The sequence below is a fragment of the Oryx dammah genome, unplaced genomic scaffold (genome assembly GCF_014754425.2).
Source record: "Oryx dammah isolate SB20612 unplaced genomic scaffold, SCBI_Odam_1.1 HiC_scaffold_24, whole genome shotgun sequence".
In the NCBI taxonomy this organism is placed as follows: Eukaryota; Metazoa; Chordata; class Mammalia; order Artiodactyla; family Bovidae; genus Oryx; species Oryx dammah.
In genome coordinates, this window is record NW_024070208.1 from 32,392,219 (window position 1) to 32,418,972 (window position 26,754).

General features: G+C 48.1%; 2 protein-coding genes across 12 annotated transcripts; one reads left to right on the forward strand and one right to left on the reverse strand.

The window, feature by feature from the left end:
• Positions 1 to 2,172: 2,172 nt before the first annotated feature.
• Positions 2,173 to 16,259, forward strand: MTIF3 (mitochondrial translational initiation factor 3). Of its 11 annotated transcripts, none has more exons than XM_040266752.1 (7): positions 2,256 to 2,347; positions 5,188 to 5,354; positions 7,171 to 7,244; positions 9,642 to 9,776; positions 12,629 to 13,074; positions 14,264 to 14,421; positions 15,345 to 16,259. In XM_040266752.1, the coding sequence occupies exons 5-7, from the start codon at positions 12,630 to 12,632 to the stop codon at positions 15,561 to 15,563; spliced, it is 822 nt and encodes a 273-aa protein (XP_040122686.1). In that variant the 5' UTR covers positions 2,256 to 2,347; positions 5,188 to 5,354; positions 7,171 to 7,244; positions 9,642 to 9,776; position 12,629; the 3' UTR covers positions 15,564 to 16,259. The 11 variants fall into 11 exon arrangements, with proteins under 11 accessions (XP_040122681.1, XP_040122686.1, XP_040122684.1 ...); XM_040266756.1 differs by lacking the exon at positions 2,256 to 2,347 and adding an exon at positions 2,368 to 2,759; XM_040266753.1 differs by lacking the exon at positions 2,256 to 2,347 and adding an exon at positions 2,767 to 2,905.
• On the reverse strand, positions 14,264 to 26,237 carry GTF3A (general transcription factor IIIA). Its single transcript, XM_040267257.1, has 9 exons — positions 25,851 to 26,237; positions 23,492 to 23,592; positions 20,860 to 20,956; positions 19,695 to 19,783; positions 18,395 to 18,468; positions 18,148 to 18,228; positions 17,299 to 17,528; positions 16,385 to 16,438; positions 14,264 to 15,803 (listed from the first exon to the last, which is right to left on the reverse strand). Exons 1-9 carry the CDS (start codon positions 26,235 to 26,237, stop codon positions 15,651 to 15,653), a joined length of 1,266 nt encoding a protein of 421 aa, XP_040123191.1. The 3' UTR covers positions 14,264 to 15,650.
• Between the last annotated feature and the right edge of the window lie 517 nt (positions 26,238 to 26,754).

Here is a 26,754-nt window from a genome sequence, read left to right on the forward strand (position 1 = left end):
TGCTTGAGGAGCTATTTAATGAGAATAAAGGGATGTGTCCTGCTGGATTGCAAGTACTCTACAGAAGTCACAGGCTCTGAAATAAACCAGAGGATTTTCTACCTAGGTGGGCTCAGAGAGCCCCAGCCGGAGATTCCCACTGCCACTGAGGACTTTCCTATGGAGAAGAGGCCAGAGGGGCAGGCCTGGCCAGGAGGGCTGCAGGTTTGCAGACCCCAAAGCCAGCAAGGGAAGAGACCAGGTACATGACCCCTCGAGGCTAGAGCTGTCCCAGGGGCCAGCACATGCCATGCACCTGCCATGCACGTGTCCCCTTGGTTGCACGCTGACCACTCTGAGCTCTCCTGGGTGGCGGGCCATGCGGGCCTTCCCCACCCGGCCTGGTGCTCTTGCAGGTGGCTAGCACCCCTAACCTGGGAACCAAGGGGAGCCTCTACTTCCTAACTCCTCTTGTCCACCTGAACTTTGAGGCAGGGCTCCCAAACATACAGTAAGTATAAAGATGTTTATGAAATAGCTTGTTACCATCCTGTCACTGTCACTGACTGCAGCCATGAAATTAAAAGACGCTTGCTCCTTGGAAGAAAAGCTATGACCAACCTAAGTTTGGTTCAGCTCAGTCATGTCTGACTCTTTGCAACCCCATGAACCACAGCATGCCAGGCCTCCCTCTCTATTACCAACTCTCAGAGTCCACCCAAACCCATGTCCATTGAGTTGGTGATGCCATCCAACCATCTCATCCTCTGTCGTCCCCTTCTCTTCCCACCCTCAATTTTTCCCAGCATCAGGGTCTTTTCAAATGAGTCAGCTCTTTGCATCAGGTGGCCAAAGTATTGGAGTTTCAGCTTCAAAATCAGTCCTATCAATGAACACCCAGGACTGATCTCCTTTAGAATGGACTGGTTGGATCTCCTTGCAGTACAAGGGACTCTCAAGAGTCTTCTCCAACACCACACTTCAAAAGCATCAATTCTTCGGCACTCAGCTTTGTTTATAGTCCAACTCTCACATCCGTACATGACCACTGGAAAAATGATAGCCTTGACTAGATGGACCTTTGTTGACAAAGTAATGTCTCTGCTTTTTAATATGCTGTCTAGGTTGTTCATAACTTTTCTTCCAAGGAGTAAGCATCTTTTAATTTCATTGGCTGCAATCACCATCTGCAGTGATTTTGGAGTCCAGAAAAATAAAGTCAGCCACTGTTTCCTCATCTATTTGCCATGAAGTGATGGGACCAGATGCCATGATCTTAGTTTTCTTAATGTTGAGCTTTAAGCCAACTTTTTACTCTCCTCTTTCACTTTCATCAAGAGGCTCTTTAGTGCTTCTTCACTTTCTGCCATAAGGGTGGTGTCATCTGCATATCTAAGGTTATTGATATTTCTCCCAGCAATCTTGATTCCAGCTTGTGCTTCCTCCAGCCCAGCGTTTCTCATGATATATTCTGCATATAACTTAAATAAGCAGGGTGACAACCTAGACAGTATATTATAAAGCAGAGACATTATTTTGCCAACAAAGTTCTGTCTAGACAAACCTATGGTTTTTTTAGTAGTCATGTACGGATGTGAGAGTTGGTCTCTAAAGAAAGCTGAGCGCCAATGCTTTTGAACTGTGGTGTTGGAGAAGACTCTTGAGAGTCCCTTGGACAGTAAGGAGATCCAACCAGTCCATCCTAAAGGAAAGCAGTCCTGAATGTTCATTGGAAGGACTGAGGCCGAAGCTGAAACTCCAATACTTTGGCTACCTGATGAGAACTGACTCACTGGAAAAGACCCTGATGCTGGGAAAGATAGAAGGCAGGAGAAGTGGATGACAGGATGAGATGGTTGGATGGTATCCCCGAGTGGATGTACATGAGTTTGAGTAAACTCCGGGAGTTGGTAATGGACAGCGAGGCCTGGTGTGCTGCAGTCCATGGGGTCGCAAAGAGTAGGACACTACTGAACAACTGGACTGAACTGATTAACCATCCTATCAAAGTAATATTTTATTAAATAAGAAAGACGTATGCAAGCTGTAAGCCCACTGGGCACTCAACTACACTGAGGTCGGCGAAAACGTAAGGGATCGAAGGGTAGCGAGCCTCCGAACGAAGGGTAGCGAGCCTCCGATCGCCGCACCACCTACAGCGGCTGGAGCCGGAGGAGCGGCCACTACGCGCCCTTTTCTGTCGGAGGACTTGAAGTCGCCAGCCGGAAACTCTCTCCTCCTAACGTCGCCTTCCCTTTAAAGCCGGGAGTCGACGCCCCGCCCACTACGGAGGGCGAAGAGGGTCTCACCCGGGAGCCCGCTTGCGGGCTGCTGCCGCCAAACCTCATCAATCGGCGGCTCGGTACAGGTAAAGCCAAAGGCCAGGGGCGCTGCGCGAGTGAGGGGACTTGCGGCGGGAAGACGGGGTCGTAGGGGCAGGCCTGCGGCCTAGCGCTCGGCCGTGTTGTTGTCCTTGGAAGGCCAATGCCGCCCACCTGCTGGAAGACTGCAGACGCTGCCGCGCGGCCGGAGCACGGCCGGGGTGTAAAGTTGTCTTAGAGCCCGGGCTAGGCCGGGCGTCCGTCCTTCCGACCCCTACGTCTTCCGTCCTGCCATAATGGCGCACGTACGGGGACACACGCAGGCCGGACATCGCTATGCCCGGCTCCCACCCGGGCGCGCCGCGTTGCGAGGGTGGGCGCGGCCATCGCAAGCGCACCTGATTGGTCCATTCGGCGCGCGTAGCCCCGCCCCTCGGCCCCTGGCTCAGCGCCTGGCAGGTGAGACAGCGCGGACACCTTGCTGTCTGCGGCCGCCCAGGGAGGGGTGCTGGAGGAAAGTCACCGAACCATCTGGGATTTCTTTTTCTTTTTTTGCCCCCGTTCATCATTTACTGGGCTCCCCGGCATAAGGCTCCTTGAAAGAAGTAAAAACATTTTCTTACTGAATAGCCGCAGTTCCGAGGGCAAGCTGTGAGGTTTTACTGTGCCAGGCGCGGTTCTGGGAAGGGTATGCCACGTGTGTTCCTTGCTTCACAGAACTCACCGTCTAGTGAAGGAGAGAATCAGTAATAATCCCAAAATTATAATCGTGGAAAGAGAGGTTATACTGTGGAAATACTTGACCGTTGACCTCGAAAAACAAATGCGGGGGGTGCGGGGGCGCTTTCAGGGGAGATCTGGCTTAGTCTTGGAGGTGATCAGAGGAATGCCCTGAGAAAGGCAGCGCTCGGCAGGAAAGGAGTTCCCTAAACCAAGGGGGAAGAGCATTCATGATCAGCAAGGCCAGTGTGGTTTAGGCATAAAGGAAGTTTGGTGTGGAATGAGGCGGAAAGGGCCTTTTGGCTTCCTGAAAGCTATAGGTCTTCAGTCTGCAGGCAGTTTTAAGGTGGGCGGGCACTGCGTGTGGAGCCAGCACCTGCAGCGCAGAGGGGAGGAGTTCAAGGTGCAAGAGCCTAGTTAGGAGCCTGACGGTGGGAGGTGTCCTCAGGAGGGTGGTGGCGATGGGCATGGAGAGAAGCAGGTGGATTTGATTGGTGTTTGGAAGTAACATTGTGAAGCCTTGGTGTTGGATTAGATGTGGGAGTGCGGGAGAGCAGACCTGGAAAAGATGCTGGTCTCTGAGATGGGGGTTCTGGAAGGTAAGATGACAGATTAGTAGAATAATATACAGGATTAAGTACATATTTGAGGATTGAGTCTTGAGCTCAGGATTTAAAAGCTTTTTAAAAAATGTTTTCTGGATGCTTATTTCAATAAAATAACTAAAAATTAAATTAAAAATTTTATGGCTAAAGAAATGTGGTTAAATAATTAGCCAAGATATTATGTTGGCTTTTCCCAGTGTTTTTAGTTACTATTCTAGCTCTTAAACAGCCCATCTCGGTATGGAGAATACTTTGTGCAAAACCAGAGCCAGCAGACAGCAACCTGCAGGCCTGGGGTCTGCAGTGCTCAGCCTCTACCAGAGCGGGCACATGGGACAGGGGGCAGGCCTGCAGGCAGAAGGACTTAGTGAAACTCCTTTGGAAGGCGTGACAGAGGCTTCTGAAAAGTCATCAGAATTGGAAAAATTAATCTCATAAATATTTTAGTCCACTGGAATCCATGTAACTTTTGTTCCAATCTCCCAGGAAATAATAGATAATATACAATATCAGCTATGTAGGAAAGAAAAACAGTGAGTGAACAAGTAAATAGAGGTTATCTTCATCTCGTCAGTTGATAGGAGTTTGGTTGCAGAGGTGTTGTCAAATTATAAGCTTAAGACTTGTACATGTCATTGTTTGTAAATTTTGTCTCAAATGAAAAGAGTTGTAAACGAATACTGAACTCTAGGTAATGATATGCATGCTGAAGTATTTGAGGGTGAAATGTAGCAGTGTCTGCAGCTTACTTTGAAATGTATCAAAACATAATAAAATGGATAGAAAGAGGAATAAATATACATACACCAAGGAGAGCAACAGTGGGATCTAGGTGAATGAGTATTGGGGTGTTGACTGTATATTTTAACTTTTCTGAATATTTAAGCATTTTCTTAATGAAAGTTGGGGAAAGTTGTCTTATAATAGGGAAGCGCCTCTGTATTCCAGTTAATCATTAAAGAGATGTTGCCTGCAAGCTTAAATTACACAGTGGTCCATCTTTAGGAACCCTCCCTCCCAGGTGAAGCTCAAATACCTTTGTTCAGCTTGCAGAAAACACCTTGTCCAGTCCCACCTCTGAATGGCTACAAGGAGGAAGAAATTAACATATCCCCTCTGGAGTCTGGTTGGAACCTGGACTTTGCCCCCTTCCCATTTCATATAAAAGAAGTCAGAATTCTAACTCAGGGAAGTTGGTTCTTTGGGACAGGAGTGCATCATCTTCTCAGTCTGCTGGCTTTCCAAACAAAGTCACCATTCCTTGCCCCAACAACTCGTCTGTCGATTTGTTGGTCTGTCGTATGGTGAGCAGTACAGGCTTGAACTTGTTAACAGTCCTCAAAGAATGTGATTCCTTTCAGACAGCTGAAGACTGATGTGACAGTGTGAAGGACGCAGCCCTACACACAGCACAAGGAGGTGCCACACATTTCAGGGCTGCCCGCTTTATGGCTTAATGTTTACATTCCAGTTCTTACGGAATATGTGGATCAAACACCAGAACTCCCCTGCTGTGTACATCTGAAATAATGTAAATTGACATTTTTTCTTATATCATCTAGGACAGTCAGGGATGATGCAGAAGAGCCCCGGGAAGTGGAGTGAGGACAGAAAGTAGCAGGAGCTGCAGAAGAGGAGCCACGACCAGAGCAGACAGGCTCTGGGGACGCCTGTCAGTCTGTCCTCCAGTGCTCAGAGGATGTGGACTTTTTCAGTGATCCCGTCTCAAGTAAGTAAAGAACAACAGCAAAAAAGAAGCCTTCTGTTTCTCTCTAGAATGTGGAGTTAGCTACTCAATTAAAACTACCAGTAGATGCAGCTGATACAGCACAGCATGATTTCAGTAAGGTCTGAATAAATACAAAATCAGAAATGGATATCTCATACTATCAAATTGTGCATTTTAAGTAATTGGCTTTAAGGTAACTGGCTCTTAAAATATTTTTGGATGTCTCAGAAATGATAGTTGTGGGAGTGACCAAGTGTACCAGTATTGTTATAAGAACATAAGCATTTTCATTTTGATAGATCTGATTCATTCAGGCTGTTATATGTTTGACAAAGACATCTCATCAAAGAAACGGGCTTCCTACTTTGCATCAGTCTTGAAAGGTTAAGCGTAGCCCAAGACATCTCTGCGTAAGTTACTTGAATCTACTTACACTGTAATGCTTTATTACTCACTTTCTTATGCCATCTTTTTCTGGGGGTCCTAACCCAGGAGCTGTTAACTAGGAGAGGGGTGAGGACACATCGTGTGTTCTGAAAAAGCATCCCCAGATGATGCTGGTGGGCCTCCAGCTTCTGAGAGCTCTTCTCTAAAATACACATTAACTTTTAGCTACTTTGGTTAGCAGAAAATTGTACACATTCTACCTTAAACTGAAATCATCACCATTTACCAGGTAAGGCACTTTTGGACTTGATCTGATGAAAACCAGATGGAGAAAGAAAGGCAATTTGCATTTAAAAAAAAAAAAAAAGACCATTAAGTTTGTAAAGTTCCTTAGACATAGGCTCTGCTTAAACATAGACTTACAGCTAATGAAAGAAATATTTGTTAAGGATACATAAAGTCAGAGTGCCAGTTTATTAAATTACAGTAAATATACCATTACACAGACTGGAATAGTCATATTGGCATGACTAGTTAATTTTTTCCTCCCTGGAGGTTGTTGATTCTTTCTAAAATGAACTTTTTAATTATGAAAAAAAATTTAAACACAGAAAAGTTGAAAGACTAACAACTAAGCACTCATACAAGCATAATCGAGCTTCTGCAGATGTTGCCATAATCACATTTATTTGCTGCTGAACTGTTTCAGAATAAGCAAGCAGATGTCATGACCAACTCCCTAAGATTTCCTAAGAATGCCATTTTCATGGCTGAGAAAATAGTACTTTTCTGATAGAGTCGAATCCATCATGAATCTAGGCCATGTGCAGTTCTTCCTCCCTTATCCCCACATGTCTTTTTAATTGCTTCTCTTTCAAACACTGAATTTTATGATTATGTCTCCTTAGTCTTTTAATTCAAGTCCCTAGTGACACTGATTCTTTTTGTAAGGCTTGAAGCTAGCGGTCTTGTCCCATAGTCTGGATTTTGTCAGTGGTTTCCTTGTTGTGTCATCTGACTTGTTCCTCGCAGAGTCTGGCCCTTGTATCCTTGAAAGCCAGGAGCTCAGTCTAGAGGCTTGATGCTGTTCCGGTTCAGCCTTTTTGGCAGGCCTGTTTCACAGAAGGATTACCCGTCCCACGAAAAGACAAGTGTTAGGGTGTCAGAGTGCTGAGTCTGGCCTGTTATGGGGTGACAGCTGGAGCATGTGTTTCCTGCTTCTGTTTGGAAGTGTTCCTTGGGTCACCCTTTGGCACCCTATGAACTCCTTGTTTCCTCATCAGCCTTTTACCTAATGATGTTTGCATCCATCTAGGCCTGAACAAAGAGTCAGACACGACTTAGAGACTGAACAAGAAGCCTGAATCAGTGGTCTGATTGGAGCTTGGAAAATGGTGGTTTTCAATTAACTTTTACTTTTCTTCTCCAGATATTAGCTGGCATTCTCCTCTAAAGAACACTTTTCTTCATCGACTGGGGATGATTATAGTTCTTCCTAAAAAGGTAGGATAAATACTTAGTTCTTTTTCTTTAATGACCAATTTCCAAAGTAAGGAGTCAGGGTGTGTTAGTCACATAGAGTTGTGGCAAACTGTCTTTCTTTTTCATGGATTTTTGCATGGTTGGTGTGTTGAAATTCATTTCAGTCACTGATGTGTAAATGATCACACATTTGGCCAGTGAGAGTCTCTTCATGCAATCAAGTTGTAAGTGAAACATAAACAGAATGGTAACTACCAGGGACATCTGAAGCCTGGATATTTGATGATGTAGAGGAATGATTATTAGCTGGGATGTGTTACTGTTGTTATTCAGAAGATAAGCAAGTCCTCAGCTCTTAGAGGTGATGTACTCAATTGTCTGTTGATGAGAAGGGATTTACTGTGAAGTCGTTCCTGGATGTTGGGTCCGGGGAGCAGTTGTTGGTGGAGAGGAAGCACATTGGCTGACGTGCTGAGAGTCAGGGAGCTGCACAATGGATGCTTCGGGCTTCCTTTTGCTCTTTCTTCTGTACGTGTTTGAGAATTTTCCTGATAAAAAGTTTCTCAATGACTTGAATTTGTTATTTGTCTCTCAAATTTAATATCACAGGTTTTTTCCCCCCAACTCTGTATTTCATTGAGTTAGACAAGGCTGTGGTCCGTGTGATTAGATTGACTAGTTTTCTGTGATTATGGTTTGTGTGTCTGCCCTCTGATGCCTCTTGCAACACCTGCTGTCTTACTTGGGTTTCTCTTACTTTGGACATGGGTTATCTCTTCACGGCTGCTCCAGCAAAGCCCAGCCACTGCTCCTTACCTTGGACGAGGGGTATCTCCTAACAGCTGCCCCTCCTGACCTTGAACGTGGAATAGCTCCTCTCGGCCTCCTGCGCCCGTGCAGCCACCGCTCCTTGGACGTGGGGTTGCTCTTCTTGGTCGCCGCCCCTGACCTCAGGCATTGGGTAGCTCCTGGCTGCTGCCCCTGACCTCGGACGTGGGGTAGCTCCTCTTGGCCGCTCCTGCGGCCTATATGCAGGTCAGGAAGTAACAGTTAGAACTGGACATGGAACAACAGACTGATTCCAAATAGGAAAAGGAGTACGTTAAGGGTGTATATTGTCACCCTGCTTATTTAACTTATATGCAGAGTACATCATGAGAAATGCTGGGCTGAAAGAAGCACAAGCTGGAATCAAGATTGCCAGGAGAAATATCAATAACCTCAGATATGCAGATGACACCACCCTTATGGCAGAAAGTGAAGAGGAACTAAAGACCCTCTTGATGAAAGTGAAAGAGGAGAGTGAAAAAGTTGGCTTAAAGCTCAACATTCAGAAAACTAAGATTATGGCATCTGGTCCCATCACTTCATGGCAAATAGATGGGGAAATAGTGGAAACAGTGTCAGACTTTATTTTTTTGGGCTCCAAAATCACTGCAGATGTTGATTGCAGCCATGAAATTCAAAGACGCTTACTCCTTGGAAGAAAAGTTATGACCAACCTAGATAGCATATTCAAAAGCAGAGACATTACTTTGCCAACAAAGGTCCATCTAGTCAAGGCTATAGTTTTTCCAGTGGTCATGTATGGATGTGAGAGTTGGACTGTGAAGAAAGCTGAGCACCGAAGAATTGATGCTTTTGAAGTGTGGTGTTGGAGAAGACTCTTGAGAGTCCCTTGGACTGCAAGGAGATCCAACTGGTCCATTCTAAAGGAGATCAGTCATGGGTGTTCTTTGGAAGGACTGATGCTAAAGCTGAAACTCCAGTTCTTTGGCCACCTTATGCGAAGAGTTGACTCATTGGAAAAGACTTTGATGCTGGGAGGGATTGGGGGCAGGAGGAGAAGGGGATGACAGAGGATGAGATGGCTGGATGGTATCACCGACTCCATGGACGTGAGTCTGGGTGAACTCCGGGAGATGGTGATGGACAGGGAGGGTTGGCGTGCTGTGATTCATGGGGTTGCAGAGTCAGACACGACTGAGCGACTGAACTGAATGGAACTCTGTATTTATATGTTTATCTATGTAAAATTTATTTTGAAGAAATATGTATATCTTCAATTTTGTTGATCTAAAGTCAAAATTCAGCTAGTATTGAAGCATAACTGCTGTGTAAGTCAAGAAGGTTTAAAATTTGAATAACGGTAAAGACACTTTAAAAAAAATAAAGGTAAATCTACTATTTACCTTTTCCTCTTTTTGGAAAGTGTTTTTAAAGCTTTTTAAAAAAACTACGTTATCTTTCAGAAACAGTTTTTATTTTGTAAACACATAGAATTTATTAGTATAAGAAATACTTCCTTCTTATAAGAATTAGAGAATGATAATTAGGAGAACAGGGGAAAGAAAATCATGTCTTCAGTCTTAGGAAAACTTCAGGGTTCTTCTGAAATCCATTTCTTCCTCTGCCTAGTTTATTTGCTCCCTTGTTCTGTGTAATGGATTGCTGATTCATCACATAGTACACGTGTGCTCTTTCATAAGTAGAAGTTTTCTCCAGCGTCTTCAGACTTTTCTGCTTTTTTTGCTTTGGGGGCTTCCTCCATGAGTAAGTGTCTGATTGTTTGCTGTTGAGCAGTAAGTAGCTCAGCTATTTATTTATTTAATTTTTCATAGTGGTATATATTTAATGGTGTTTTATGATTAGTTATTATAATTTTAAAAAATTGATTTAATTGGAGGCTAATTACTTTACAGTATTGTAGTGGTTTTTGCCATACATCAACACGAATCAGCCACAGGTGTACATGTGTCCCCCATCCTGAACCCCCCCACCCCCACCTCACTCCCCATCCCGTCTCTCAGGGTTGTCCCAGTGCACCGGCTTTGAGTGGCTGCTTCATGCGTCGAACTTGGACTGGTGATCTATTTCACATATGGTAATATACGTTTCAATGCTATTGTTTCAACTCATCTCACCCTTGCCTTCTCCCACAGAGTCCAAAAGTCTGTTCTTTATATCTGTGTCTCTTTTGCTGTCTCGCATATAGAGTTGTCGTTACCATCTTTCTAAATTCCATATGTATGCGTTAATACACATTATTGGTGTTTTTCTGACTTACTTCACTCTATAATCGGCTCCAGTTTCATCCACCTCATTAGAACTGATTCAAATGCATTATTTTTAATGGCTGAGTAGTACTGCACTGTGTATATGTACCACAGCTTTCTTATCCATTCGTCTGATGATGGACATCTAGGTTGCTTCCATGTCCTAGCTATTGTAAACATGAACATTGGGGTACACGTGTCTCTTTCAATTCTGGTTTCCTTGGTGTGTATGCCCAGTGGTGGGATTGCTGGGTCATAAGGCTGTTCTATTTCCAGTTTTTTAAGGAATCTCCACACTGTTCTCCATAGTGGCCGTACCTGTTTGCATTCCCACCAACAGTGTAAGAGGGTTCCCTTTTCTCCACTCCCTCTCCAGCATTTATTGTTTGTAGACTTTTTGATGTGGCTCAGCTATTTAACTCAGTTTCAGTCCAATCCTGGGGCCTCAGCAGCGTCTGCAGGTGGGGTCCTTCTGCATGACTCTAGGCGCCTCATTCACCGTGGATGAAACATCACAGATCTCATGGAGGGTGGTGGACATTTGAAATGCCAGCTAGGAACTGTTTTCTTCTTTGGTAAAGCATGGGTCATTTTATTCAAGGTTTATTCATAAATCTGACAATATTTTCGCATGGTACTATAGAAGATCGTCAGAAGAAGCTGATGCAGTGATATGATCGGATACTCCTGGGAAAACAGACCCTAGGTTTTGAAAAGAAGATATCGGGAGGAAAGTTGAGTTTCTAGAATAGACAGATACCGCACTTAGCAGCCTTCTGTGTGGCGGGTGGGATGATGCACCTGAAGGCCCGGGATAAATGCCCGCAGACACCACCACCCCCCCGACCGTCTCCTTTGACTCACACATTCATTCAGCACATACGGCCAGTTCTCCACCAGTTCTGCATCCACGGATGCAACCAACCATGACTGAAAATACTCAGGGAAAAAAAACTCCAGAAAGTTCCCAAAAGCAAGACTGATTTGCTATGCCAGGCAGCTACTGACATATCATTTCCACTATTAGGTTTTGTAAGTAACCTAGAGACAATGTGGTATGTGGGAGGATGTACACAGGTTACATGCAAACACAGTGTTTTACATGCAGGACTCTAGTGTCCGTGGATTTGGGTGTCTCCAGGGACCCTGGAATCGGCCCCATGAGGATACTGAGGATGCTGCATGTACAGGGACAGACTCTAGGTGCTGGCTTAGAACCCAATGGGTTCCTTGCCACACTCCTAACCCAGCGGACAGACATGTTTTCTCATGAAGCTTCCATTCTACTGAGGGAAGATCACGAATGTTGTGTGCAGATAAATGTCAGCAGTGAATGGTTTTAAAGGGCAAAGTGATGGGTTTGCAAGGATGGGGTGTGTCATTTACAGAGTGGACAGGCAGGGCGTTGCTGAGAACTGAACAAAGCTGCATTGTCTGAGGGAAAGGATCACATAGGGGTGGGGGTGTGTGTAGTGTTTACAAGAACAGCAAGGAGCCCACAGGCTTGGAAGAGTGAGTGGAGGAGGTGGGCTGGGTGCTGTGGGCAGAGTGGGGCGGGGTTGGGGAGGGCTCTGGAGTGAGGCGGGGGCCCCAGAGGGCTGTGAGCACAGTGGGGCCGTGGTCTGATGTCCGTGCTTTAAGCATGGGTGATGGGTCATCAGGGGCAAGGGCAGCTGCGGGAGGTGATCAGGAGGCTGAGACCTGACCCAGCTGAGAGGTGATCACGGCACTCGGGGGAGGGTGACGGCAAGGGAGGGGATGGGGAGTGGTTGGGTCCTGGTGGCCTTTAGAGGTGGAACAACGGCATCTGCTGATGAACGGCTAAGAGGAAAAGAAGGGCCAAGGATCACTTAGCTGTTTGGGGATAACTTAGCTCTATATCACACGTGAAGCGCGTAGGTGATACAGAGACAGGAGGTCTGAGCTGTGGGCGGGGGGCAGGTGGAACTCAGTCCTGCACATGCTGACCCGAGGGTGCTGCCTGGGTGGAGGGCTTGGGCTTGGGCGGGCAGTTACTCTGCAGGGATGGCGCTGCAGGGATCCACCTGGGTACCTGAGGGGCCGGGCAGTGAGAGTGTGCACCTCCCATCACTTCCTGTGCTATTTACTGGTCAACAGTGGGTGTGTGTGGTGGTGACGGGCAAGAGGGCTGGGGTACACAGCTCAGGAGGATCAGAGTTGGACCAGAGGGAGTCCCAGCCTCATACACCCCGGCAGTGTCCCCGAGAAGCGCTGTCTGAGGCACCGCGTCCTCTCGCTCACCTCCGACCAGCCGCCTCCGTGTACCACAGCACCAGCCCACGGGAATGAACGGCTGGGTTTGAATGATCTTTTCTCCCTGCTTTATAGGATGGCTGCTCTTTTCCTCAAGAAGTTAACATTACAAACCGTAAAGACTGAGAATTGCTGCATTAGAAGATGTTTGGGCAAATACATCTTACAGGGGCCGGCGCCCACACAGCCCTCCCCAAGACCGCCCTGCCTCATTCACGCAAAAGCTTTTAGCACTGAAGACACCCAGGACGAGAGGACAAAGAAAAAAAAGAACGAGACGGCTTTCAGTAGCGTTGGGAGAAAAATCAACGAGCGCGTCATTCATGTGCTGGACGAACAGGGCAACGATCTGGGCCACATGCACCGGGCGAACGTGATCAGGCTCATGGCTGAGCGGGACCTGCGGCTAGTGAAGAGGGATGCCAGCGCGGAGCCCCCGCAGTACCAGCTCCTGACGGGCGCGCAGATCCACCAGGAGCGGCTGCGGCTTAGAGAGGCAGAGAGGGCCGCGCCCAAGCCGGGTAGGTACCCTGCTCTCTGCTCCCATGTCCCGTGGGCCGGCAGGTCTGCAGTTTAAATCGGGCATCTGCCAAGTGCCTGTAAGAACAGGCAGTGAGTAATTGGAATCCCGTTTTACTGCTGTGTCCAGCGTGTGTTTTTCATCCACTTGTGTTCCTTTCCCCCTTGCTACTCTGTGTCCATCATCTCTTCCTTTACCCCTGTGCAAAATGAGAGACAGACAAGGTGACCACCACCAAAACAGTGGGCGCTCTTTTCCCCTCTGACCGTGGCGGGGCCTCCCAGGGACGGGACCGCAGAGCGCCGCATGGGGTGAGGTGTGGGAGAGGTGGGGACGAGTTCCTGGTCCTGTCCCGGCCTCTCGCCTGCCCTAGGTCCCCTCCTCCTCTCCCCCCATCTCTGAGGGGAGGCGGGCAGTTCATTACAGAGAAGCGCTTTCTAACTCTGAAGTCATCCCCAGAGCATCCCCCACGCCCACTGTGATAGTCACGGTGGGAACACTCAACGTGTTTTACCAACTTGTCACTTAAACCTTACAGAAGCCGTGAACTGAATTAAGTGAAGAGGTTTGTTTTTCATGACGGCTAGTAACTGCTGATCACTACAGGTCGGACTGTGTCGATTCTCTACACGCCACATTAGCAACAGGGATATTGACTAGAAAACCAAAAATATCCAGAAGAGGCCCGCTGCAGTGCCAAGGGCATCAAAATGCATCACATTTGAAAACAGGTGAACAGCCTGAGAAGCTTGGTTCAGAGGTGGTGGAAGGGCTGACAGAGGACTCTAACCAGCTGGAAGGAGCTCCGAGAAGCAAGGAGGTGTTTCTTTTAAGAAAAATTATTTTTATTTAAATTTAAAAAGGATAAAAAAAAAAGTACAGTGAACACCTGTTATCCACCACCCAAAATAAAAAAAAAAAAAGTACCTGGTTCTCTTTAAAGGACCATTCCTTTGTTCTTTCATCAAACAATGGTAATGATAAACGGAAGCATTCCCTGTTCAGGTACTCTTACTTGGCAACTACAAAAGTGGTATTTCACCTTATGTCTGTCTCCTCTATTTAACTGGAGAGTGAAACTATTAATACCAGGCAGACAAGAGGGCCTGTAGCAGCGTAGACCATAGGACGCACGTGTGATAAAACCCAGGCCTCACAGACTAGCCCCAGATCTCACTCTTTCAACCTAGGACCCACCCTGACCAAGGAACTGACTTTTTCGTCAAATATTGGACAACATGATCTGAACACAAAGAGTAAACAGATTCAGCAGTGGATCGAAAAAAAGTACAAAGTCCAGATTACAGTAAAGAAAGGGAAGAGTGCAGATGAGCCCGAGGACAAAATGGTAAGTGAAAACAGGCCTGAGCAACTGCTTGTTTTCTGAACTTACAAATACAGCTGTGGAAAACCTGGAAACGTAAAGGCAGAGAAAAGTAATAATTCTGCCCAGTCTTGGTGGCAGCTAACTGGGTTTTCAAAATGCACAATGTACACACTCTTTCCACCGTAGCATTAAGTACTTTGCCATGTGAGAACACTATTTCCTCACATAAGGGCTATATACTATTCTACTTCACAGACTGTAGAGGGTCTAACATTTAAATAGGAAAACTAGAGACTGTATGGGTTCATCTTTTTAAGTCTGATTCCTCTTTATAAATGCCTCTGAGAAGCAGTCAAGTCAAACTCTTCTAGGAAGTGTTAGTTTACAGTCCCAGGATAAGTCTGTGGAGGATCTGTGGATTTCGCTTTTGGAGTTACACAGCAGTAGATAAAGGCAGCATTTACTCCAGTGGTTTTCAGCCCTAGCTCCAGACTAGAATGACCCAGGCCCTGGGCCCAGTCCAGCCCACCCAGAATCTCTAGAACCATGTGTCTTTTTCTAACCACCTCAGTGACTGTGAAGGACAGTTGGGAACAGCACCGAGCTGACAGCCTAGGGGGATAAGGGGGTCCTGCCAGTGCCCAAACCCACCACTTGGCACTTTTTGTGTGTGGGTGGTTTGGGCCAAACAGCCTCTCAGTGTCATGATGGGGTATTCAAAACTATCAAGCCTTTAGCGCGTTGGACTAGTTCCATGGAGTTTGTATAACCACCTGGTTATTGTACAGTTTTCGATCAGCTTAACCAAGTCTATACAATTTGACGTAGCAAATCCCTTATGTAACAATTCAAGAATGTTGGTTTTTATGGGTATCAGATAAGCATGAACACTGGAAACAATCAGAGGTGCTGGTTTTATACTAGCCTTTTGTTTTCTCTTCTAGGAGGAGATGTGTAATCGAATAGTCCAGGCCATGTCTGGAATTGCAACCTTCTCATCCCGGCCGCAGCCCATCAGAGGAGGCAAGGCTGTGATGTGTGTTCTTCGTCCCTTGAGCAAAAAGGAGGAGGCTGCATGGAGAGCAACTCCAGGCACCCCAAGAAGAGACGCTCTGAACAGGGGAGACGGGAAGGATGGAGCATCTGGTGTCCTGCCCCAGTGACTTTAATAAACACATGCTTTCAGGGGAGAGAACTGCATTGGCTGGTCTGTGGTCCTCCACACAGCGCAGGCGGATGTGCAGCTGCGGTCAGCATGGCGACATGGAGAGCGTGTGGCCTTCCATGCAGCTCAGCGGCTCCCCATTCCTGGGCAAAGGCACAGCCTGGCCCTGTGTCCTCTTAGGAGGGAGGTACCCACTGAGCCGGGAGGCCAGGCTCCGCTTCCCACGAGACGGCCTCACCTTAGGGAATAAGGAAGACAGAGCCAGTCAGGCCTCATGTCTGCAGGTTCTGCAGCTGGGTCAACCAACAGCCCATCCAAAGTGTTTTTAAAAAGAAAAGTTCAGAAAGTTCCCAAAGGCAAAGTTTGAATTTGCCATGTGCTGACAACAATTTACACAGCATTTCCATTGTATTAGGAGACAGAGATAATTCATGGTACACAGGAGGATGTGTGGAGGTTACATGCAAATACAGATGACCCTGGAACTCAGGGGTAGGAGGGCATGGGGTTAGGCACATGGACACGAGCACAGTCGAAAATGTACGTATACTCAAGCACCTGCGGACTCCCCATGGATACCAAGGGATGACTAACTTTAATTCAGAATCAAAACTATCCGAATCGTATGCCTGTCAGGTATGCAACTACTGCAGCATACAATAAAACTGTCGTAAATAAAGACGTGAACTCCACATAACTGCCTTCAATAGCTGTACAGACTCACAAACTAATAAGTAGTTGAAAATACACCAAATAGCATATTTAGCATCTGGTTTAAGCAATGTTTTAAAATTAACAGCATGCTAAGTCTCAACTTACTTTGATTTTCTTCATGTTGGGGTCATGCACAATGGCATGCCTGCTGAGGCTCTGCTGCAATGGAGAGAGAGACAGTGAGTACAGTCCCTTGAATTACTCAGATAAACCAACACCCTTCTTTCTGTTCTGTTCTGTGGAGGGATCCGACCTCTAGCACTGGAGCACACTGCTCCCTCCTCCACTGAAATCCCTGCCTTCCCGGAGGACCCAGGTTAGGAGTGTGTATGCTCCCCGCCTGTAGAGCGGGCAGCGGTGGGAGGGGGCCAGGTCAGAATGGACTCTTCTGAGCTGAAGGAGGGAGACTTGTAATTGCCCTGGTGTCTATAGCACCCCCAACACCCCTGGAAAATTTGGCCCAGGTCTGGTCTCCGCCCTGTCGCTGACCACGACCCTCACCCCCCACTGTCAACTGTAGTTCAGCCACTGCCTGTGACAGCACCAACTGGGCATGGGTCCACAGGGTCAGGGTCCTGCTCTCAAAATCTGGACTAAGAGCCCGAAGTTCTCAGACCCCACCCAGTTCCCAATCCCCAGACCACTGCAGTTCAAAAGGACACCCAGGACATCAGGAGACTTAATGAAAAGTACGCATATGGTGCCACCGGCCACTGGGTCTCAAATTTAGTCACCTAAGAATCACCCAGGAAGTCGGTTAAAAAACAAAGGAGTGGACCCATTCTCCGGACTCCTGAGTCAGTGGGTCTGGAGAGGGGCCTCGACGTGCATTTCCAGCAGGTTCCAGCCATGCTGAGGGCTGGACTTCGAGGGGCAGGGGCCCATCTGGTGTTTGCCCGGCGTGGTGGAGAACCACTCCCACTGGAGCCAGAGTGACGGGCCAGACCCCCGCCCTCCGGCGCCCCATCTCCCGGGAGCCTGGTAGAAAAGATGCAGGCCCCAAGGGTGGCAGGGCTCACCTTCATGGCAAAGGTCTTGCCGCAGCCAGCATGCTCGCACACGAAGGGGCGCTGCTGCTCGTGGAAGGAGAGGATGTGGCTCTGGAGGTTGAAGGCGGTGGTGTAGGTGCGGCCGCAGCCTGCCCGCGGACAGCGGCACACGTCCCGCTCGGGGGCGTGCACCCTCATGTGCTGCCGCAGGAAGTCCTTGCGCTTAAACGTCTTCTGGCACACGCCACACCTTATGTCCTCTGGGGGAGCAGAAGCAAGGGGAGCCCGCATCCCCGGCATTAACCATAGAGAAAAAGCTAACACTGAATATATCAAGTAATGGCTTCGACGCCGGAAACCTGATGACAACACGCCAGTCAGAATGTCGGGCGGAGGAAGCGAACTCCAGTGCTTGCTTCTTGAAGGTCTGCCTTAGCTCTCCTAAATGCCTATGTAATACACGGTCCCCGGCCCTCTGTTAAGCACAGGGCTTCTCTGCATGCGGCTGCGGGCAAGGGAGCAAGTTACTCAGACCCGTCTGCTCCGTTGTCCTCGGGCACAGAGGGCACGCCTCCCCAGCTGCCCCCACAGACTCCAGCCAGGGCCTCCCCACGTGCCTCCCCAGCTGGAGCCTTTAAGATGCCAGGTGAGCACAGGCCTGGAGACCCGGCCCAGCTCCTCCTGAACCTGGGGCTACGGGTCTCTCTGATCATGTGTCCAACACCTGAGGGACCCAGCGCTTAACAAGACATACTACAGAGAGTAATAGATAATTACTACTTTCCCGAGCATGTGTAATAGTTCACCCTCTAAAAGCACTCAGTCAGTTCTACAGGAGCAGATACTACATTTCTGTCATGTCCCCCATGCTGGCCTTACCTCTATGGGTTTCTCTCGTGTGTTTTAGAAGCTCTGTCCATGTTTTTGCCACAAAAGAACATTCTTTTTGACATATATAGCCTATTAAAAAAACAAACAGATTGGCATGTTGTCTTTTGTGAATATTCAGGATAAACAACAATCAAATTAGACTGAAAGGAAAATGATTGTTATCAAAAACAAGCAAGATCAGAGTATTACACACACTACGGCTGTTGTGCCTGTCAGGGTGGGCACCGGGACCTACCTTCGTGGACCTTCCCATGCCGCTTCAGACTGCTGGGGGAGGCAAAGTGTTTTCCACATCCCTCGTGGGCACACCTGGGTTAACAACACATGAGTGTCAGCCGATCGACCCACTGGCAGAACTAACTGTACTAAAATAAACAATATGCTGTCCTACCCTGCCAGTCCCCTCTTCCCACAACTAAAGTAAAAGCGTTAGTCACTCAGTTGTGTCTGATCTTTGTGACCCCGTGGACTATAGCCCACCAGGCTCCTTTGTCCATGGGATTTTCCAGGCAAAAATACTGGAGTGGGTCACCATTGCTTTCTCCAGGTAGATATTTCCGACCCAAGGGTGGAACCCAGGTTTCCTGCATTGCAGGCAGATTCTTTACCATCTGAACCCCTCTCAGGGAAGCCCCTCTCCTACAACCAAAGCAGTCATAAAATTGGAACTTCAAATTCAGACCTTGTTGCAGGTGAGATGCAAGTTACTTGATCAGCCTTGGGCCGAGTAAACAGAAAAAAGTTTTTTTCTTTTTGTAATGCTTATGTGATCAAATTAAACACTGTTTCCATCTTTGTACTTTAGACAATACACCTCGTTTCCAGGGCCACAGAAAGATGGCTGGGGTAAATACCCAAGCCACCCTGAATCGTTGTGTCTGGTTTCCTTAATGCTGCTGCCACAGGATGGTGTGAAAACAGGGCTGTAGATGCGTTGGCTCCGGGGAGCCATAACAAGTGTGCCGCTTCTGCAATCCGGCCACCAGCGGCACAAGAAGAGGCAGCAGGGCTCCCAGCGGGGACCGGCACTGCCGCTGCAACAAGTCCCAGGCCCAGGGCCCGTGAGCTGAGAGCCAGGCACAGGCAGCTCAGCTCAGCTCACACACGGCCATCAGCCTGGGCTCTGCAGGGCGGCCGTCAGCAGGCGCCCTCTGTAAGTCTCTGCCAATGTGCTCAGTCCCCTCTTCTTCCTAAAGTCCCTTCTGATGCAGGCTAAGCTCAGTTACCTTTGTTCTACAGGAAAGGAATACTCAGCATTCTCATAAGGACATTTCATATTATTCAACAGGTTCTATACAGATAAGCTTAACCACAACTGTACTAATCTCACAAATGATTCTGAAACACATTACTCTTTCTTTTGAAGAAACAAAAGCATATTCTGAAATGCCCCAATATATAAGTGGGCATAGACCGTATACCTCAACAGGAAAACGTTGATTAAGAAACTGTTTCTGAGCATGTGCACGCCACCTGTGCATTTTAATCTTATCTCTGCCTGAGCTTGAAGGTTTTCACCCATGCAAAGTACCTACTTGAACAGTGGCTCGTTGGTGTGCTGGCACTGGTGGGTTTTCAGCTGCTGATGTTTCTTAAAGGTCTTCTTACAACCTTCAAAACTGCACTGTTTAGAAAAGGTTTATTAGTCTTGGAAAAAAAATCAAAGAACAGTTCATAACACAATCCTTTCAAGATAAAAATACTGCAGAAATTATACTCTTGCTTCTTTCACCCATTTACTATAAAATTCAAGAAGCTTCAAAAAGTAGCACATTTGAAACAGCAAAAAATGTTTCATTTAGTAAAGGTCCATCTAGTCAAGGCTATGGTTTTTCCTGTGGTCATGTATGGATGTGAGAGTTGGACTGTGAAGAAAGCTGAGCGCCGAAGAATTGATGCTTTTGAACTGTAGTGTTGGAGAAGCCTCTTGAGAGTCCCTTGGACTGCAAGGAGATCCAACCAGTCCATCCTAAAGGAGCTCAGTCCTGGGTAATCATTGGAAGGACTGATGCTGAAGCTGAAACTCCAATACTTTGGCTACCTGATGCGAAGAGTTGACTCACTGGAAAAGACTCTGATGCTGTGAGGGATTGGGGGCAGGAGGAGAAGGGGATGACAGAGGATGAGATGGCTGGATGGCATCACTGACTCAATGGACATGAGTTTGAGTGAACTCCGGGAGTGGGTGATGGACAGGGAGGCCTGGCGTGCTGCGATTTATGGGGTCGCAAAGACTGAGCGACTGAACTGAACTAATAATACAATTAGCAAAAAATGTCTGCTTTCAAAATGATACCAATACCAATATTATGATATTATTTTATAGCTGCTGCTGCTGCTAAGCCACTTCAGTCGTGTCTGACTGTGTGCGACCCCATAGACGGCAGCCCACCAGGTTCCCCCGTCCCTGGGATTCTCCAGGCAAGAACACTGGAGTGGGTTGCCATTTCCTTCTCCAATGCACGAAAGTGAAAAGTGAAAGTGAAGTCGCTCAGTCGTGTCCGACTCTCCAAGGCCCCATGGACTGCAGCCTACCAGGCTTCTCCATCCATGGGATTTTCCAGGCAAGAGTACTGGAGTGGGGTAGTGTCAAACTAAATTCAGATATTTGACAAAATTTAGCTGATGAACATTTTAGATACACAGGCAGTTAAACATAAAATTTAGGGAATTTGAACATATAAAATCATTCATACTTACTGCATATTGTTTTTGCTGGTTTTCATGTTTGCGTTCAAAATGTTTCTTCAAGTTTGATTTTGTGTTGAATTTCTGTTCACAGCCACTCGCTGTACAACTGTTATGAAATTGTATAAACCAAAATATTAACAAACTGAGGGAAGAGAAATTTTAAGATGTTTACCTCTTCCCACTTTATAAAAGCTATCTACTCTGAATACACTATAAAATATTCTTTAACAAATTCTGAAGTGTTAAGCCATACCATGTAGGCATCTCAGTTTGATTTCATGTAATGAAATGCATTTTCATGTAAGGCTTCTGAAATTAAGCACGGTGCAGCAGACGTTGTACAGTGGGCCGAGGAGAGGTGGAAACACTAGTTCCGAAAGCTCACAATCTTCTTAGACTTAAATCACATTGAAAGTGTTCTCAATTTAGAATTTGATCACTTTAATTTTGCTTGAAATGTTTCTACAAACTGCACTTCCAAAAAGACCTCAAAAACAACTGGTTTCAGCTTATCATTAGAGGCAAAAAACAGACACTTGGAGCGGAACTGCAACTATTCTGCCCTCTAGCATCTCACCAAGCTGGGACAGGTCCCCTTAACAAGTGTTTCTATATCTTGACCCTGAATTATCTAAATTCTCTGTGAACATTTTTAAAAATATGTGCTCTTATTGTGATGACTTTTCATAAATCTGATGGATGAAGCACGGCTTCCTTTACAAGCCCTAATCTTAGCCATCATTTCACTAATAAGTAAGAACCAAAAAGCATGAAAAGGGACACAAATACATGAATCCTTTCACCCCTGCCTCCTACCCACCCAGGCCTCCCACTGCTCCCCAAACAGGCAAGAATATTTCAAGTTTTGTTCATAACTTTTAGGATTTCTTTATATAAACAGAAGTAAATACAGAGTTCTTCCTGTTTACCCTCTGGGTTCTTTTTAACACACTAAAAGGTAGCCTAATAAACACCCTCTTCTGAACCTTGGTTTTTCAATTAATAAGCCCTGGAGATTTTCTTACAAGTTTCACAGGGTGAAGAGGAAATAAAGAGCCTCTTGATGAAAGTGAAAGAGAAGAGTGGAAAAAGTTGGGTTAAAGCTCAACATTCAGAAAACTAAGATTATGGCATCTGGTCCCATCACTTCATGGCAAATAGATGGGGAAGCAGTGGAAACAGTGTCAGACTTTGTTTTTTGGGGGCTCCAAAATCACTGTAGATGGTGATTGCAGCCATGAAATTAAAAGACACCTATTCCTTGGAAGGAAAACTATGACCAACCTAGATAGCATATTCAAAAGCAGAGACATTACTTTGCCAACAAAAGTCTGTCTAGTCAAGGCTATGGTTTTTCCAGTGGTCATGTATGGATGTGAGAGTTGGACTGTGAAGAAAGCTGAGCGCCAAAAAATTGATGCTTTTGAACTGTGGTGTTGAAGACTTTTGAGAGTCCCTTGGACTGCAAGGAGATCCAACCAGTCCATTCTAAAGGAGATCAGCCCTGGGATTTCTTTGGAAGGAATGATGCTAAAAGCTGAAACTCCAGTACTTTGGCCACCTCATGCGAAGAGCTAACTCATTGGAAAAGATTCTGATGCTGGGAGAGATTGGGGGCAGGAGGAGAAGGGGACGACAGAGGATGAGATGGCTGGATGGCATCACCGACTTGATGGACATGAGTCTGAGTGAACTCCGGGAGTTGGTGATGGACAGGGAGGCCTGGCATGCTGCAATTCATGGGGTCGCAAAGAGTCGGACACGACTGAGCGACTGAACTGACTGAGTATTCCACCATATAGATATACATATATTTTAACTGGAGAAAGCAATGGCACCCCACTCCAGTACTCTTGCCTGGAAAATCCCATGGATGGAGGAGCCTGGGAGGCTGCAGTCCATGGGGTCGCTGAGTCAGACACGACTGAGTGACTTCACTTTCACTTTTCACTTTCATGCATTGGAGAAGGAAATGGCAACCCACTCCAGTGTTCTTGCCTGGAGAATCCCAGGGATGGGGGAGCCTGGTGGGCTGCCGTCTCTGGGGTCGCACAGAGTCGGACACGACTGAAGCGACTTAGCAGCAGCAGCAGCATACTTTAACTGGTCCTTCCTGATGAGCAGGCAGGCTTCTTCTATCTTTTTAACAAGCCTTCCAGGTGATTTTGAGGCACCCCAAATTTTTGACGCACTGCTTTAAAGTAGCCGATTTAAAAGAAAAACAGTACATCCACCCTTTCAGAGATAAGGAGTAACTCTGAGTAGAATGAAATTCATACTGGCATGGCAAGGAGCAGGGGCTTCTTTGAAAGAGAAGATAAACTGTTACAGTTCTACTTTCTCATGCTTATGTCTGTTATCCCAGCAGCTGATTGGTTCGTAAGGCCCTGAGGATGTAGAGCCGTCAATCTGCCAGGGAAGCATTTGAGAGGATCAAACTCAAAAGATCTTCGGATGAACCCACCCCTGAAGTTGTCACACAGGATGACACACAAAACCCCGACTCTCCTCCACATATTCCAAACCGAGTCTCCTCTGAGGAGATGCAGAAGCCCCATGTTCTTGATCTCATGAGTCATCGATCAATTTTCTGTGCCAAACTCGACCCACTTCATAGGCCCAAAGACAGTTCCCCACTTACACAAAGGGCTTTTCTCCGGTGTGAATAACTGCGTGGCGGCTGAGATGGTAGTCCCTGACAAAGGCCTTGCCACACCCTTCATGGTCACAAACAAATGGTTTCTAGCAGGAAGGAAAGAAAAAGCATGTCAGTCCTGTCCCAGTCAGTAATTCTGGTGTTACTTAAAGCCTTAATCTGTGTGATGGGCAAAGCCATGGACTCTGTCTGCAGAGGTGGTTTCCAACCATTAAGTGCTGAGCACCTGCCGCCTGGGGTTACATGAGCAAACTGCCGCGGTGCTCACAAGGTTACTGCAGCAGATTCTGACCTAGGAATAGCAACGTATGAGAAAGGCGGGCAGCCTCCACAGTAACACAGCAGCATCGTGAAGCTGCTCCTGACCTACACTGAGCTTCAGCAGTGGCCCCCTCAAAGGCTTCCTGGCTGCTACCAGCACAGTCCATGTCCACTGGTCCTGCCTCCTCTCCCCAGCATCCTCTCATCTGCTCAGAGTCTAGGGAAGGCTCTGTGTCATCCTGGACAAGCCCATCATCTGCTCGGGGCATGCCTAGCACAGCTACAGAGGACTGTGTCACACCCAGAAAAGCTCACGGCCCAGCATGTAACCACCACTCGGGACCCAGGAGCTGGGAGGAAGGGCCCCCCATGGGAAGAGCCAAAATGTGTCCCCCACATAATCAGTTTTGTGTATTGAACTATAGAAAACGTGCCCCACGACCATGCAGGAAGGAGGCACCGAGGCCTCAGATGACAGTACTGGTAGCAAAGCAGAGGGACAGGAAGATAAGAACAGCACTGCCAGGCAGGTACACAGGACTCTGCACAGCCTGGCACGGAGGAGGCTCGAAAACCGCTTGTCAAACTGACGTGTGGGATGTGGGATGACGTAGCTCCGAGTCTTCCAGCCAGCGTGAAGGAAGCTGGGAGTGCCAATATCCTAAACATAGTCCAGGAGTCTAAAAGGAAAAGTAAGCGCTAATCTGGCCTCCTGGTAACAGAGCCTAGAATTGGGGCGGGGACGGCAGAACTGGCCAGAAGGACAGGGAGGCAGAGCATAAAGGATGTCATAAGTGAAGCCAGTCACAGGGTAAGAAGTCAGGAGAGAGGTGGGTGGGAGAGGGGCCAGGGTCCAGGGTCAGTGAGCTGGAGAAGGTCCCAGGGAGGGATGGTCAGCCTTCAAACGCTGCAAGGGGTAAGAGGATCTGAGTGTGAGGACACAGAGGAGTGGCCTGTAAGTTAGGGAGGTGCTAGGAGCAGAGGCATGAGTGGCTGGGTCCTGGTTAAGGGCCTTCAGCTGAGGCTGTGAGAAGCTGGACTCTGCCAAAAACCCAGGAAACCCGACTGATTCCCAGGCCTCCATGAGATGTCCTGTCCTCACCTGTGACCTCCCAAAGGCTTCCTACAGCCCTCAAAACAAAACCCAGGCTCTAAAGCCATCTGTACCCTGGTCTGCAAACGACCCTCCTGGCCTGCCCCTCAGGCTCCCCTTGGATGGTGCCCCCAGCCAACCACACTGCCCAGAGTCTGCCCCCAGGACCACACGCTCCTTTGGCAGTTCTGCCTGCCCTGTTTTTCCCTCAAATGTCTGCAGGGCCGAAACCTTTGCTTCTCACTCAGGTCAAGAGAGAGGGCTTTCCCCACCGCCCTCCAGCAGCCCTCTCTTCACTGTGTTGCATTCCTACTTATTCCCCGGTCTGTCCGGATTAAACCTAAGGTCGTGACACCAGAAGCTAGCCCTATCGGGTCTGCAGCTCTCAGGGCTAGAATGGTGCAGAACTACAAATGAATGAACACAGGCTTCCTGCAGACCTAGGACTCAGTTCTCCCGCTGATCCAGTCCCAGGAGGCGGGGCCTTTGAAAGCCAATTGGGGTGGGGTGGGGAGGTGAAAAGTGAAAAAAGTGTCAGTCGACTCAGTCGTGTCCGACTCTTTGCGACCCCATGGACTATAGCCCACCAAGGCTCCTCTCTGTCCAAGGGATACTCCAGGCAAGAATACTGGAGTGGGTTGCCATGCCCTTCTCCAGGGCATCTTCCCGATCTAGGGATTGAACCCGGGTCTCCTGCATTGTAGGAGAATTCTTGATCATCTGAGCCACCAGAGGGGTGAGGGTGGGAGAGGGTATTCCAACCTTGTAAGTATTTTCAAGTTCTGGGGAGGCGGTGGCTGGCCATCACTCAAGATCAAACATTAAAGCGTTGCTTAGTGAGCCCTGGACCCACGACAAGGGTATCTCTCGGTCCTAGAATGACCTGTCTGCGTCCTCGGTCCTCCCCTGACCTAAGGAGTGGGCGGCGGCCGCGGCGGCCCCAGGTCTGAGGACCGCACGCCACGCCCCCGGCGGCCGCGGCCCAGTTACCTCCCCCGTGTGCCGGCACAGGTGCGCGTCCAGCTTCCAGGCCTTGTTGTAAGCGGCGCTGCAGCTGGGGAAGGAGCAGATGAACCTCGGGAGCGCCTGGGGCGGCGGGGCGGCGCCCTCGCCTGCTGCAACGAATGCATCGGCGATAGTCAGGGACGACACCGCCTCGGCCACCGAGGCCGGCGGCTCCAGGTTGCCCTGGGCCAAGCGCTCGGGCACGTGCTGACCCACGTGCCGCGGAACCGCTGACCACCTACCGCTCCCCCGGACCCGACACGTGGGCCCACGGCACTTCCGGGAGCGTGACCCGGGAGGGGCGGGGTTGGAGCGCCAGCGCGGCGCTCGCGCATGCTCCGAGAAACCCCGCGCGTGCCCTCGTTTGCGCATGCTCCCGGGAGCCCTCTCGGCTGCCCCCGCCCCTACCCGTCCCGGGCAAGAGCGGAGGCGAGGAATGAAGGGCTCAGGGCTTCTTACTACCCCAGCAAAAGGCGCCCGCGAGTCATGGGTCCTCCATGGACCCCTAAGCACTGCTTATATGTATTTTCCATCTGCCACCACCCTTTGCAGAGTACTAACTTTGCATGATCCAAACTATCCAGTTCTTACTATTAAATTTTGGGTTTGCCTTCTTTATGGATTAATTTCCCGCAAGCTCTTACAACTTTCCTCCGCTATCTCCGGGGTAGTGCCTCCTTCCTAAACTTGGTTAAAATCACGTGGAGATATTTTAAAACTTCCTAGCCCAGAACATATCCCGGACCAATTAAATCACAGTTTTTGGTGGTGGAAAACGGAACGGAAATCCACAGTCTGGAAATTCCCCAAGTGATTCCAACGTGCAGACAAATTTGAGACCACTGCTCTATGGCTTGGTCGCACAAAAGTGTGGTCTTTGGAGTAGTAG

What these genes read in the sequence shown, in the direction of transcription:
- MTIF3 (XM_040266747.1), top strand. Translation starts at nt 12,630, where the DNA reads ATGGCTGCTCTTTTCCTCAAGAAGTTAACATTACAAACCGTAAAGACT. An exon ending in GAGGGCCGCGCCCAAGCCGG is followed by an intron (nt 13,075 to 14,263) that starts GTAGGTACCCTG and finishes CTTTCAACCTAG; the next exon opens with GACCCACCCTGACCAAGGAA. An exon ending in ATGAGCCCGAGGACAAAATG is followed by an intron (nt 14,422 to 15,344) that starts GTAAGTGAAAAC and finishes TTTCTCTTCTAG; the next exon opens with GAGGAGATGTGTAATCGAAT.
- GTF3A (XM_040267257.1), bottom strand. Translation starts at nt 26,237, where the DNA reads ATGCGCAAACGAGGGCACGCGCGGGGTTTCTCGGAGCATGCGCGAGCG. An exon ending in GCAAGACCTTTGCCATGAAG is followed by an intron (nt 16,439 to 17,298) that starts GTGAGCCCTGCC and finishes TCTCCATTGCAG; the next exon opens with CAGAGCCTCAGCAGGCATGC. An exon ending in CCAACATGAAGAAAATCAAA is followed by an intron (nt 15,804 to 16,384) that starts GTAAGTTGAGAC and finishes TTATTCCCTAAG; the next exon opens with GTGAGGCCGTCTCGTGGGAA.